The 14,990-nt window shown below is 41.6% G+C and overlaps 1 protein-coding gene across 1 annotated transcript in view; it reads right to left on the bottom strand.

The window, feature by feature from the left end:
* SLC5A8 (solute carrier family 5 member 8) overlaps positions 1 to 14,647 on the bottom strand; it is a 62,585-nt gene extending 47,938 nt beyond the window's left edge. Inside the window, exons 1-3 of the mRNA XM_004373751.1 lie at positions 14,252 to 14,647; positions 3,121 to 3,186; positions 1,053 to 1,104 (exon numbers count right to left, since the gene is read on the bottom strand). Coding sequence (XP_004373808.1) covers positions 1,053 to 1,104; positions 3,121 to 3,186; positions 14,252 to 14,602 — 469 coding nt within the window. The 5' untranslated portion in view covers positions 14,603 to 14,647. The remainder of the gene's footprint in view (positions 1 to 1,052; positions 1,105 to 3,120; positions 3,187 to 14,251) is intronic.
* Positions 14,648 to 14,990: the final 343 nt, after the last annotated feature.

The raw sequence follows: 14,990 nt of genomic DNA on the forward strand, positions 1-14,990 counted from the left end.
GGGTTGTTAACCAGTGTCATAAAACAATATGTGTACTACTGTTTCATGAGAAACTATTTGTTCTGTAAGCCTTCACCTGAAGTACAATAAAAAAAAAAAAACCTGAAGCCAACATCTTTAATTACACTTAAAAGCCAATAAGTAACTTATTAAGTTTACGGATTCAGTTCTTGACATATGACATGATCCATTTATGATGTTGGTCATATTGACATGGAACATGACTGGCATTCACAATTCAAGAGCACGGTGTATAAGCAGAGATCCTGTTTATAATGATACTGTTGTACTTTATACTATCATACCTATTATGAAATCAAGAAATTAGAATGTGGAGTTAGCAGTTCTCTATACTAGCTCAAGGAATTGCACATTTTTCCCATCACAGAGTCCATTTGTCCACGGATACAAGGAAAATAACCATAGAAGGAAGCTTTGAAGAGAAATTCACTTCTGACTGATAGGAATTCAAAGAATATGGGGTTTTCCCAAAGCCTTTTGAGGACATAAGACTAGCACGTAACTTTCTCTCTCTAAACAGTCCCTGTTTCACCAATTTTATCTAGCCCATTCTAGAGAGTATTTCAAATCAAATGGCTCCCTCTCTGGCTCTCTGCTTCTCTCTCTCTCTCTCATTTTAGATGACATTAGAGATGGGGAGAAGAAAAGCTTCTCTCTCTGCCAGATTTTCCAATGGACCTGAGTAGAAATCCACGAAAGCCTCTTGGCGATGGACGCCAGGTTATAGCCACAAAGGAGGAAACAATCGTTTTTGCTTTAAACTGTAGGGGTCGCTCATTCTGAAGGAATGGAGAATGGCTGATTGGCACATACCAGAGAATCGCGGCCCAGTGAAGTCTGCCCTCCTACTAATCTGTAGACCGGGAATCCAAAGAAGCTCAGTAGACTTTGGAACCACCCCAGCCCCTCATAAAGCTGATGCAGGTTACTGGAAACATTCCTCTACTACCCATCTCCGCAAAGAGAGAATAAGATGTATTAATACTGAACCCCAAAATGTGAGCTACATAATTGACAACTCTAAAATGTACCTTGATTCAGAGCCAGGGCAGGGGCATAAATAACAATTCCGGTATACAGAATCTAGAGGGAAAAAAAGAGTCATATAAACAGTATGAATGCCTGCAATAAAATATTGAGAAATTGTTTCTACAGATTCAATTACGAATTAAAACAAAAGTTTCTATATACTTAATATAATTTGTTTACAACATAAGAAATGCTATTTAGAGAATAATAATAATAATAATAATTTAATAATTTAAAAGACAGTCCCTCGATTATGTCTTCCAACTATTGTTAATCACTGCATAATTATTTGGGAAACAGTAAAATTTTAAAAGTTAGCAGCCAAGCTCTTACCCACTGCACCACCAGGGCTTCTTTAAAAGTTTATAGGCCCATTATTAAGCAAAAGTGCAAATCTTCACTAAAAAAAAAAAAAATTCCAAAAGCCACAGTAAGTGTATTCCATGTTTTTGTGTATTATTTATTATTTTTACTCATACAATTTACAAATATTTATTAATTTGGGGTACAATATGAACAAGATAAACAGGTCTTTTCTGAGAGTATAATTTCATTTGATTTTTCAAATATATCACATAGAAGGCAATTCTATGATTAATCTATAAAAAGCATATTATGTACTATTTGAATGTTTGATTATGTTACGTGGGTAGATCCGTGAAAGGAAAGAAGTCCTGTAAAGGGAGGTGCTAAAGTGCCCCTCTTTTTGCAAGAATAAACTAGCTTTCCACAGCCATTATTCTGTCCAAATTGAAGGTTTGAAAACATGACCATAGATCACTTCCTAATGCTTGTCCCCACACTCTCATTTCTAACAAAGATCAGAGAGGGTCTGAAGAGTGGGCAAATTCAAGCTCCAGCCTCAGCTCTGTGTGAGATTCTCTGCCAGACTACAAAGGGCTCCTTCATTTTGTACTGCATTCGTTAAGTACTGATATAATGTAAGTTATGTAATTTACGAAGATATAAAATAGAGTCCAGTTAAATAATTTATAAAGGCACTTTGCCTCGTGGTAGCAAGTGATTAGGCAGCTTTTGAATGGAGAAATAGAATTATAATTAGGGATGGGAAAGAAAACTCCATCCTCAATCTCCATTACCAGACCCAGCCCTAAAGTGTTTAACTGCCAAGATCGATCGATTGATCCATCAGTCGATAGATAGGATGTGACAGTGACCACAATGAGACTCCAGCAGCCTGGACAGAGAGTGAGAAGCATTCTCTGTCACTAACCTCTTGGCAAATCCTTTATTTCCATTCATGTTAGTCAGTAAACCTATACTTGCATATTTTTGAAATACTGGGTTTTATACTTGGCTTTAAAAACTCCTCCTGCGCTCACGATTCTGTTGCTTTACTCTCTAAGTGTCAGCTTCAGTTGGGTCTGGTCTTAATGGTTCAATTTTTAAAAGAGAGCAAATTTTTAAAGTATGTTTTCAAACAAAGAAAATGATGTCCTGATGTCTTCCTACGTCATAACTGTTTCATACGGATTACTCCCATTGCCGTCAAGTTGAGTCTGACTCAGAGTGACCCTATAGGACAGAGTAGAACTGCCCCAAAGAGTTTCCAAGGAGCGGCTGGGGGATTTGAACTGCTGACCTTCTGGTTAGCAGCCGAGTTCTTAACCGCTGTGCCACCAGGGCTCCATGTATTACTTAGCTGGTTGCAAAAATCCTGTGCAACACACAAATTGTTTTCCCTTGGTAAGAATTCCTAACATCAGTTACAACAGTTCCCTCAGGTGTCTTGTTATCTCAGTAATGCCCTACTGTCACTTTGGTGGGATAAAGGAAAAACGTTTTCCTAAAGCAACATACCTATTGCTTGATCAATATAACATTCAAGTTTCACTTAAGCCATTCTGTTTTTCCAGGAAGTGAAGCATGTGCTGAATACAGTTGAATGATCTTGAGGCTATGTGGTGAAAAGTGTTCTTCCTTTTTTGCTTCCTCACATTTTCAACGTCTCTTTTTTGTCTTTCATGTGTTTCCCAAGTAAGCTTACCCAGACGCCATGGTGAAAAACATTTTAGATGACAAAAGATAAATTAATGGGGAGCTACTTACTGTTTGGACAATGAAGAGAATTGTTCCACAGAGACGAACGTATTTGTTAAATCGAAGTTCTAAATACTGTTTTCAAAAAAGAAAAAGATGGTTAATATGTGTAACCTTTGTATGCTTTTTTTTTATATATATATAATCAATGGCTTAAGAAGTAAAATCAAAACTAAACCTGTTGCCATGAAGTCGATTCTGACTCATGGCGACCCCATGTGTTATAGGAGAACTGCTCCATAGGGTTTTCTTGGCTGTAATCTTTACAGAAGCAGATTTTCAGGCCTTTCTTCCATGATGCCAATGGGTGGGTTTGAATCATCAACCTTTAAGTTAGAAGTCGAGTACAAACCGTTTGTGCCAGGGACCTTAAGAAGTAAAGGCATTAGAAATTTAAAGCAACTTTATAGCTGATTTGTATTCCATATTTTTATTTTTATTTCAGTATAGTAAAACCGATTCTTTTGTTTTACAGTACATTTCAATGTACTGCATATAAATTTGTGTAATCCCCATCACAATTAAGATACAGAATAGCTTCATCACCCCAGAAAACTGCCGCTTTGTGGTGAAACCCTTCCTGAAACCCTAAACCCCTACACAATCACTGATACGTTTTTCATCCCTGCAGTTTTGACTCTTCCAGAATGTTATACAAATGGAATTATATTCTGTATTTTTAGAGTGAGCAATCTGTTGTTCTACCCTTTCTTTTAAAAAATACTCCTTGCTCCGTTGATTCCCTTTGCAATTGTAGGCAATTGTGATGAAACTGTCAATCAAGGTGCTCTAGCTCTTCCTACCAAGGGGTAGTCACCTAACCCAAACTCAGTCAATCAGTTCTTTTCCCAATGGGTGTCTGAATCTTTAGAATCGAGATACAAAGACAGATAATGATGGGAGCTGTCTAGAAGAGGCTGCCCTGGTTTCTGTCCTTTCCAAGGCTGGTTGTTCAGTTTTTAACTCTGTTCTATGAGCTATCCTCACCTCCTTCCAATGATTTTTTTTTTTTAAATTTAAATCAGTCCAAGTCAGTTTCTGTTCAGAACCAATGATCCAGCTGATTCCACCTACTCTTCTTGAAATCTGCAGTATCTTATAATATAGTCACTTATCTCCTATATTAGTCCCTGGATGGTGCAAATTGTTAATGTGCTCGCTGCTAACCAGAATAACTGAAAGGTTGGTTAGAGGTTTGAGCCCACACAGAGGCACCTCAGAAGAAAGGCCTGGTGATCTACTTCCTGCCCTCACCCTCCCAAAAAAAACAAAACAGGCATTGAAAACTCTGTTGAACACAGTTCTGCTCTGACACACATGGAGTCACCATGAATTGGAATTGACTCAATGGCAACTAATTTGGTTTTTTGTTTGATCTCCTATATTATTAATATATCATAATCTATTATTGCATTGTTTTTGTTAGGTGCCGTTGAGTTGGTTCCAACTCATAGGGACCCTGTGCACAACAGAAGGGAACACCGCCTGGTCCTGCGCCATCCTCACAATCGTTGCCATGCTTGAGCCTATTGTTGCAGCCACTGTGTCAGCTCATCTCGTTGCGGTCTTCCTCTTTTTTGCTGACCCTCTACTTTACCAAGCATGATGTCCTTCTCCAGGGACTGATCCCTCCTGATAACACGTCCGAAGTATGTGAGACGTAGTCTCGCCATCCTTGCTTCTAAGAAGCATGCTGGCTGTACTTCTTCCAAGACAGATTTGTTCATTCTTTTAGCAGTCCATGGAATATTCAATATTCTTCGCCAACACCACAATTCAAAGGCGTCAGTTTTATTCATTGTCCAGTTTTCGCATGTATATGAGGCGATTGAAAACACCATGGCTTGGGTCAGGTGCACCTTAGTCCTCAAGATGACATCTTTCCTTTTCAACACTTTAAAGAGGTCTTTTGCAGCTGATTTGCCCAATGCAATGTGTCATTTGATTTCTTGACTGCTGCTTCCTTGGGTGTTGATTGTGGATCCAAGTAAAATGAAATCCTTGACAACCTCAATCTCTTCTCTGTTTATCATGATGTTGCTTATTGGTTCAGTTGTGAGGATTTCTGTTTTATGTTGAGGTGTAATCCATATTGAAGGCCGTGGCCTTTGATCTTCATCAGTAAGTGCTTCAAGTCTTCTTCACTTTCAGCAAGCCAGATGGTGTCACCTGCATAACGCAGGTTGTTAATGAGTCTTCCTCCAATCCTGATGCCATGTTCTTCTTCATATAGTCCAGCTTCTTGGATTATTTGTTCAGCATAAAGATTGAATAGGTATAGTGAAAGGATACAACCCTGACGCACACCCTTCCTGACTTTAAACCATGTAGTATCCCCTTATTCTGTGTGAATGACTGCCTCTTGATCCGTGTACAGATTCCCAATGAGCACAATCAAGTGTTCCGGAATTCCCATTCTGTGCAATGTTATCCATAATTTGTTATGATCCACACAGTCCAATACCTTAGCATAGTCAATCAAACACAGGTAAACATCTCTCTGATATTCTCTGCTTTCAGCCAAGATCCATCTGACATCAGCAATGATATCCCTGGTTCCACGTCCTCTTCTAAATCCTGCTTGAATTTCTGGCAGTTCCCTCTTGATATACTGCTGCATCTGTTTTTGAATGATCTTCAGCAAAATTTTGCTGGCATGTGATATTAATGATATTGTTCAATAATTTCCACATTTGGTTGGATCACCTTTCTTGGGAATAGGCATAAATATGGATCTCTTCCACTCAGTTGACCAGGTAGCTGTCTTCCAAATTTCTTCGCATAGACATATGAGCACTTCCAGCTTTGCATCTGTGTGTTGAAACATCTCAACTTGTACTCTGTCAATTTCCAGAGCCTTGTTTTTTGCCAATGCCTTCAGTGCAGCTTGGACTTCTTCCTTTAGTACCACCAGTTCCTGATCATATGCTACCTTCCTAAATGGTTGAATGTCAACCAATTCTTTTTGATATAGTGACTCTGTGTATTCCTTCTATCTTCTTTTGATGCTTCCTGCATCGTTTAATATTTTCCCGGTAGAATCCTTCACTATTGAAACTCAAGGCTTGAATTTTTTCTTCTTGAGAAATGCTGGGTGTGTTCTTCCCTTTTGGTTTTCCATCACCAGGTCTTTGCACATGTCATCATAATACTTTACTTTGTCTTCTCGAGCCACGCTTTGAAATCTTCTGTTCAGCTCTTTTACTTCATCATTTTTTTCTTTTTCTTTAGCTACTCAACGCTCAAAGCAAGTTTCAGAGTCTCTTCTACATCCATTTAGGTCTTTTCTTTCTCTTCTGTCTTTTTAATGACCTCTTGCTTTCTTCATATATGATGTCCTTGATGTCATTCTACAACTTGTCTGGTCTTCGGTCATTAGTGTTCAGTCATTAGTGTTCAATGTGTCAAATCTATTCTTGAGATGGTCTCTAAAGTCAGGTGGGATATACTCAAGGTCATACTTCAGCTTTCGTGGACTTATTGCATTAGTCATAGAGTTAGAGTCATAGCTGGAAGGAAAGTTGGGTATAAGACTTGAATATTACTACTATATGTAGAGAGAAGTTTAAGGCTGACAATACTCTTTTTATATATCAGAAACCAGAGGAAGGAAAAATTGACATTAGGTAATAATCAGAGGGAAAAAAATCTTATATTTTTGCCCCATAACTTCAATTAACATTTACAAAGCACTTTCTGTGTGCATTGTCCTCCCAACAACTATTTGAGGTTGTTGTTACGTGACGTCCAGTCAGTTCTGACTCATGGCAACCTTGTGTATAACAGAACAAAACACTGCCTGGTCCTGCGCCATCCTCACAATCCTTGCTGTGCTTGCATTATTGCAGCCACTGTGTCAATCCATCCCGTCGATGATCTTCCTTTTTTTCGCTGACCTACTTTACCAAGCATAAGTACTCTGGCTGTACTCCTTCCAAGATAGACTTGTTCATTCTTCTGGCAGTCCATGATATATTCAATATCCTTCATCAACACCATAATTCAAAGGCATCGATTCTTCTTCTATCTTCCTTATTCATTGTCCAGCTTTCCCATGCATATGAGGCAATTGAAAATACCATGGCTTGGGTCAAGCGTACCTTAGTCCCCAAAGTAACATCTTTGCTTTTTAACACTTTAAAGAGATCTTTTGCAGCAGATTTGCCCAATGCAATATGTCTTTTGGTTTCTTAACTGATGCTTCCATGGGCATTGATTGTGGATCTAAGTAAAATGAAATCCTTGACAACTTCAATCTTTTCTCCATTTATCATGATGTTGCTTATTGGGCCAGTCGTGAGGGTTTTTGTTTTCTTTGTACTGAGGTGTAATCCATACTGAAGGCTGTAGTCTGTGATCTTCATCAGTAAGTGCCTCAAGCCCTCTTTGCTTTCAGCAAGCAAGGTCATGTCAGAAAGCAAGGCTATGTCATCTGCATATCGAAGGTTGTTAAAGAATCTTCATCCAATCCGTATGCCCCATTCTTCTTCATATAGTCCAGCTTCTCCGATTATTTGCTCAGCATACAGATTGAATAAATTTGGTGAAATGATACAACTCTGATGCACACCTTTCCTGATTTTAAACCATGCAGTATCCCCTTGTTCTGTTCAAAGGACTGCCTCTTGGTCTATGTACAGGTTCCTCATGAGCACAATTAAGTGTTCTGAAATTCCCATTCTTCGAAATGTTATCCATAATTTGTTCTGATCCACATAATCGAATGCCTTTGCATAGTCAATAAAGCACAGGTAAACATCTTTCTGGTATTCTCTGTTTTCAGGCAAGATCTATTTGATATCAGCAGTGATATCCCTCATTCCACGTCCTCTTCTGAATCTGGCTTGAATTTCTAACACTTCCTGTTGATACACTGCTGCAACTGCTTTTGAATTATCTTTAGCAAAATTTTACTTGTGTGTGATATTAATAAAGATCCCTGGTGGCACAGTGGTTAAAGTGCTTGACTGCTAACCGAAAGGTTGGAGGTTCGAAACCACCAGTGGCTCCACAAGAGAAAGATGTGGCAGTCTGCTTCCATAGAGATTCACAGCCTTGGAAACTCTATGGGGTCACTATGAGTTGGAATTGATTCAATGGCAGTGTTTTTTGTTTTTTGTTTTTTTTTCATTTTGGGTGATATTAATGATATTGTTCAATAATTTCTATGTCCTGTTGTATCACCTTTCTTTGGAATGGGCACAAATATGGATCTCTTCCAGTCAGTTGGCCAGGTAGCTGTCTTCCAAATTTCTTGGAATAGACGAAACATTTCAACTGGTATTCCATCAATTCCTCGAGACTTGTTTTATGCCAATGCCTTCAGTGCAGCTTGGACTTCTTCCTTCAGTAGCTTTGGTTCTTGATCATATACTACCTCCTAAAATGGTTGAACATTGACCAGTTCTATTTGGTGCAGTGACTCTGTGTATTCCTTCCATCTTCTTTTGATGCTTCCTGCATTGTTCTGTATCTTCCACCTAGAATCCTTCAATATTACAGCTTGAAGCATGAATTTTTTTGTCAGTTCTTTCAGCTTGAGAAATGCCAAGGATGTTCTTCCCTTTTGGTTTTCTAACTCCAGGTCCTTGCACATTTCATTATAATGCTTTACTTTGTCTTCTTGAGCTGCCCTTTGAAATCTTCTCTCAGCTCTTTTACTTCATCATTTCTTCCATTCACTTTAGCTACTCTATGTTCAAGAGTAAGTTTCAGAGTCTCTTCTGACATCCATTTTGATCTTTTCTTTCTTTCCTATCTTTTTAATGACCTTTTGCTTTCTTAATGTGTGATGTCCTTGATGTCATTCCATAACACGTCTGTTCTTCAGTCATTAGTGTTCAGTGCATCAAATCTATTCTTGAGATGGTCTCTAAATTCAGCTGGGATATACTCAAAGTCACATTTTGGTTCTTGTGGACTTGTTTTAATTTTCTTCAGTTTCAACTTGAACCTGCATATGAGCAGTTGATGGTCTGTTCTGCAGTCAGCCCCTGGCCTTGTTCTAACTAATGATACCAAGTTTCTCCATCGTCTCTTTCCACAGAAGTAGTTAATTTGATTCCTGTGTTTTCCATCTGGTGAGATGCACATGTATAGTCACACTTTATGTTATAGGTACTGTGTATATCCTCATATTAGAATTGGCAACATTGGGGCTCAGAGAAAACACCAAGTTTGCAATCTAATAACTGGCAGAGCCACATTACAAATCTAGAACATTTGATACCAAAATCTGTGCACATAACCATTACATTATTGCAAATAAATAAATAAACAAACTGATCCCATGTCTACATGCTCTACACATAGTAGAACCTCCACAGATAACGGATGAGTGAAAAATATGAAGCTCAGCGTAGTGCTTCAGAAGGGTCCAACTCTTGTCCCAGGTCCACAACTGACTCCAGGAGCTTGGGACAGTCACCATCCAAATCTCAGTTTTCTCATCTTTAAAATAAAGGTAACAGTAATAATCCTTTCCTTCCTTACTTTGCAAGGCTTTTGAGACTAAAAAATGACATAAATGGTTGCAGAAATTATGTAACCTATTAATTCAAAAGTAAAGCATTAATAAGCTGGTGGTATTCAAATCCTCAGGCCTTCAAAACATGAATCTCAGTGAATTACATGTATCAAAATCATTCCTGGGGATTTCTGAAGGATTTTTAGAAGACTGAAGGAGTGTCCAGATCCTGTAAACAGGGCAATGTTATTTCCTCAGAGCTGTTTTAGTGAAACTCTTCTTATACACAAAGGGACACGAATGGACAGAGCCACTTTGACTTTTCTAAGTAGCTGTATCCAAATTGCTGGAGACTAAAGACAAGAGAAAAATGTGACAGAGGTAAAAATTTGTGGCAAGTTGAACCAAATGTCTTGATTTTTTTTTTTTTTTTTTCATTATTAGCTAGACCCAGTCAAACCTTTGGCTTTAAACTCAGACAAGACCAACTCAAGAGAGAACAAAAAAGTCTGTCACTATCTCAGTCGTAGTTACTGGGCTGCTGAAGAAATACCTGGAGACCTCCCAGAAGCCCAGAGTCACTGAGTAACCTTAGAGAATAGCTAGAGGACTTCTAGACAAAGCCACAAAGTTAATAGTAGGTGCCTATAGTGAACCAAGATCTCTCCCTGTCCTCAGAACTTTGAATAACTTGAAGACAGTAACACTTCTGTTGATATAAAAATAAGGTCTAGGCAGCTCAGTTCAAATGCACAGATGTAGCCAGATTCAGAAAGAACCTGAAGAAGTGGTGAATTAAACTGGTCTCTTGCAGTACATTTCTTGCCAGTCTGTGGACTTGGAAGTTGCCAAACACCTATCAGGCCTACACTTTGAAGGCAGTGATAAACAGATATCAAAAAACACTTCTTTACAGTCAATGTTAGTTAAAGAAATGTAAGCAGGGAGATATTGCATACTTGAGCAAAACTGTTTATTCTGTATGAGGTGGCTCCACCTCTCAGCATAAAACAAAAAAATATGTCACGAGAGAGTCTTTGCCATGACCAATTGGCAGGGATATATTATAGCATGCTCCCTAACTTCCCTGTCTTTAATTGCCTGGCAACCGCTAGTGTGGACACCCTCAATTTGCCCACACCTCATTGTGTCCTGTACTCCTCTCTTATTCTCTCTGCACTAAGTCTGGGAAGCTGTGTGTGAGCCTTCAGAAGCAGCCAGTATGCACCGCTGCACAGCCTCTAGGCACGTGTCTACATTGTTTATACTCTCTTATGAAGCTTAACTGACTGAGTCTCTTTTTCTGCAGAAGGCGGCCCTGATAGTACCTCCCTCATGATGATTGTTTTGAGTACAGAGTCACATTTAAAAACAAAAAACAGTTGCCATCAAGTCAATTCTAACTCATGGCAACCCTGTATGTGCAGAGTAGCACTGCTCCATAGAGTTTTCATGGCTGTGACCTTTCAGAAGCAGATCTCTAGACCTTTCTTTTGAGGCACCTGTGGGTGGGTTTGAACTGCCCACTTTTCGGTTAGCAGCCCAGTGCTTAACCATTTGCACTCCCCAGGGACAGGGACTCCTATTGAGTCATATAATGTATGTGAAATGTGCAACCCAGTGCCTAGTATGTATTAATCATACAGTACCTATTGGCTTTTTTTTTTTCCAAACATTTTTAGCTGGAAGCTATGCTAACCCAGCCTCCGCCACAGGGAAATCTGTTTCTGGTTGAGTTAATGTTGCAGCCCAGAAGAAGCATGGATGGGTGATTATGAGAGCAGCATTCATGTGTAAGGACTGAAGTCCTCTTGCCAGATTCTTCAAACAATTTCCACATCTTGGGGTTGGTTAACTACAGATCAGGGCTCACAAACTCAAATGTCTCCAGGTCGCATCAGATAACATACATGAGTGACACTTCCTGCGTGGCCATATATTAACATAAAACTAGGAAATAGGTTCTCACATTTCCCTTGAAACAAGAACGTCCTTCACCCCGGTCCATTTTCCCTTTTCCATTTTCGATAAAGACATAATTGCAGATAAAGATTTCTCTGTCAGAAGAAAAGAACCATACAAACACAGTAAGGCCTGGATATGGAAATTAATAGGGAGAGCAATGGCAGTGAACTGGGTGCCTGTGGCCACAAGGAAATGTGGGCCCAGAGTTGCCAGTTTTCTGAGTTTTTAAAAAGTATCCAGAATCTGGAATTTTATTTGACTTCTCCTCATTGGAAGGAGCCCTGGTGGTGTAGTGGTTAAGCGCTCGCTGCTAAATGAAAGGTCAGTGGTTTGAATACACCAGCCATTCAGTGGGAGAAAGATGTGGCAGTCAGCTTGCGTAAAGATTACAGCCTTGGAAACCCTATGGGGGCAGTTCTACTCTGTCATATAGGGTTCCTATGAGTTGGAATTGACTCAGTGGCAATGGGTTTTTGTTTTGTTTTTTCTTCTTCATTGTTAAAACACCACATGTGCCACCCCCCCACCCGCCAGCAAAAAAATAATAATAATAAAACACAATTTAGGACTGAGTTTGACCTGGGACACCAGCTTGTCATCTCTGAGCAACACAGAGAAATTCCATCTTGCTCACTTTGAAGGTAATGGGCTGAACTCTCCCAGACACAGTGACCAGGTTGAGTGGAAGGCAATGCTGCCCCAGGGGTGCCTCGCCCAGATGACGTCACTAGAACCCAGGCAGAGTTTGTCACCTACGCTTGCTGTGCCATTGGGGCCCTGTCCCCAGCACCAGTTGAGCCAGCCACACTAAGATAACACCTTCCAGTGGCTCTGAACTGATGCAAGGACTGCATAAACTAGAGGACGGGGCTGGCTGCTGAGAACAAGGTGCCCAGCCCCGGGGGGTAATGGCCCACTAGAGAGGAGATTTTAGCTGGCTTATTCTCTGTACTCCAGAGTGGCACAGGAGGAAGGATTGGTGCCTGGGTAAACGAGAGACTACTGAGGCCTACCACTTTGAGCTCATATCCTACCCCCGTACACACACACTCCCATTCAGCAGCCCTTTAAACTAAATCTGACATTCACCATCTTTGCAAACCCTTTCCTGCAAACAACTTGAGAAAATCTCTAACCAGTGGACCTGTGCAATAGGGAAAACAGCAATTTTCCTTAATGGTCCATCTTTCCATAGAGATAGAAGTCAGAAGCTTGTAGCCAAATTTCCCCAATGATCATGTGACCATTCCACCACCACAATAATCACAGCCAATGGAACAGTAGAGAGCAGAGGACTCCCTGAAACTATTGCCCTGAGACACTCTTTAAACTGAGAACCGAGTCTATCCCCTGAGATCACCTTCTCGTGGAATAGCACGGTGGCACACAAAATAAAGGATGCTACCCGTAAGATTGGTGCTCTACTTAAAAACCATCGGTATGAGGCCAAAACGTCAACAATTACTCAAAAGCAAAGATGAGAAGATAAGGGGGCAGAGAAACTAGAGTGCTGGAAAGGGAACAACCAGAATACAATTAAAAGAATGTTGAGACATTGTGACAAACGTAGTTAATGTCGGAGCCCTGGTGGCACAGTGGTTAAGAGCGCTGCTGCTAACCAAAAGGTCAGCAATTGGAATCGAGCAGCCGCTCCTTGGAAACCCTGTGGGGCAGTTCTGCTCTGTCCTATAGGGTAGCTGCGAGTCGGAATCAACTGTAAGGCAATGGGTTTGGTTTGGCCAGTGAACAATTTGTGTGGAAGTTCTCAAATGGGAACCTAACTTGCTGTCTAAACTTTCACCAAAAACTCAATAAAATATTCTTTAGAAAAGAGTAATTATAGCCAACATTTATCCAGCACTTACTCTGGGCCTGACACTGTTCTAAATGTGACACTTGCATCATCTCATTAAATCCTCCCAACAACCAGATGGAGGGAGGTGGTATTATTATTTATTTCCATTTTTGAGATGAGGAAACAGGCAGAAAGAGTTAAATAAGTTGCCAAGATCACGCAGCTAGTAAGTGGTAGAATGTGCTCTCAAACTCAAGTACAAAGGATACAGCACCTTAACCAACCGGGTGCCAGGCTCTCCGTGGAAGGCACGTGAGGGTCAGGGAGTGAAGAGGGCAAATTCTTCACCAACTATCCTGGGAAAGCGAATGGCGCTTGAGGGTCTAGAACACGGGGATTCATTTCAAAGAGGAGGAACTGAGACTTGAACGATTTGTTTGTTGTTGGGTGCCATCGTTTTCCACTCATAGCGACCCCAGTGTCACAAAGTAGGACTCCCCACGTAGAGTTTTCTAGGCTGTAATCCTTACCGGAGCAGATCATGAGGTCTTTCTCACACAAAGCCTCTGAGTGGGTTCCAGTGGCGCTTTCAGTTAGCAGCCGAGCACGCTCCCCAATAAAAAAAGTTTTAAAATCTTTCCCTTTGGCTCTGAGTCAAAGATATTAAAAGCAGAAAAGGCCTCAGCTAGCATTAACTACTCCAATCCACTCCATTTACTCTGGAAGCCTCTTTTTTTTAACTCAAGAGAATAAGTCCCAAGCTTTTTTCGCCTTTATAAGACTCTGATCCCCAAAAGAGGGTGGAGAAGCTGGAAAGAACCTGGACAAGGAGAGATTTTGACAAGGTAGTGAGTTCACAGTTTGTCCCCCTAGAAAATCCCTCCAGGAGCCTGAAGGTCCACCTCTCCCCTTACCTCATAGGTGCTGGTAATCCCCAGTTTGTAGAACACCGGGAGGAAGACCTCTGCGCTGATGACCACCACAGAGGTGTAGGTGAAGGCAAAAATGGTGTATATGGCCCCAAAACGGTAGACCTCGGAGGGGGTGCCCAGGATGGTGACAGCCGACATGAAGCTGGCGGTGAGGGACAGCGCCACCGGCACGGCTGTCATCCCGCGGCCGCCCATCAGGAAGTCCTGGGAGGTCTGCTGGCCTCCCCCCGCGAAGGCGTAGTAGATGCCAATGACCGCCGAGACAAGCAGCATCGCGGCGAACACCAGGTAGTCCCACACCACGAAAGTGCCGATGCCCCGTGACGCCTCCATGGCTGCGCTGTCGCCGGTGCCCTGCGCTCAAACGCCGCTGCGCACGGTCTTAGCTGTGAGCTGGAGCTCCGGTCGCCCTGTGCCGCACGGTCTTAGCTGTGAGCTGGAGCTCCGGTCGCCCTGTGCTCACTTCTTATTCCCGGACGCCGGGGGCGCGGCGGGCGTGGCGCCCTGCGGGGATTGGAGGCGTCCTGCAGCTGTCCATCCCCGCGGCCGGAGCGCCCGCGAAGGTGGGGGCAGAGGATGCCTGGCAGCTGCCCCTCGAACCCTATCTGGGATTCGCTGAGCGCTCCCTAAGTGCCAGGCTGGGGTGATGGGGAACGCAGAGGCGGCGGGACACTTGGCCAGGTGGCATCCGGGAGGATCGAGCCTCCAGCCGCGTCCGACG

Source organism: Trichechus manatus, unplaced genomic scaffold, assembly GCF_000243295.1.
Source record: "Trichechus manatus latirostris isolate Lorelei unplaced genomic scaffold, TriManLat1.0 scaffold00027, whole genome shotgun sequence".
Lineage (NCBI taxonomy): Eukaryota > Metazoa > Chordata > Mammalia > Sirenia > Trichechidae > Trichechus > Trichechus manatus.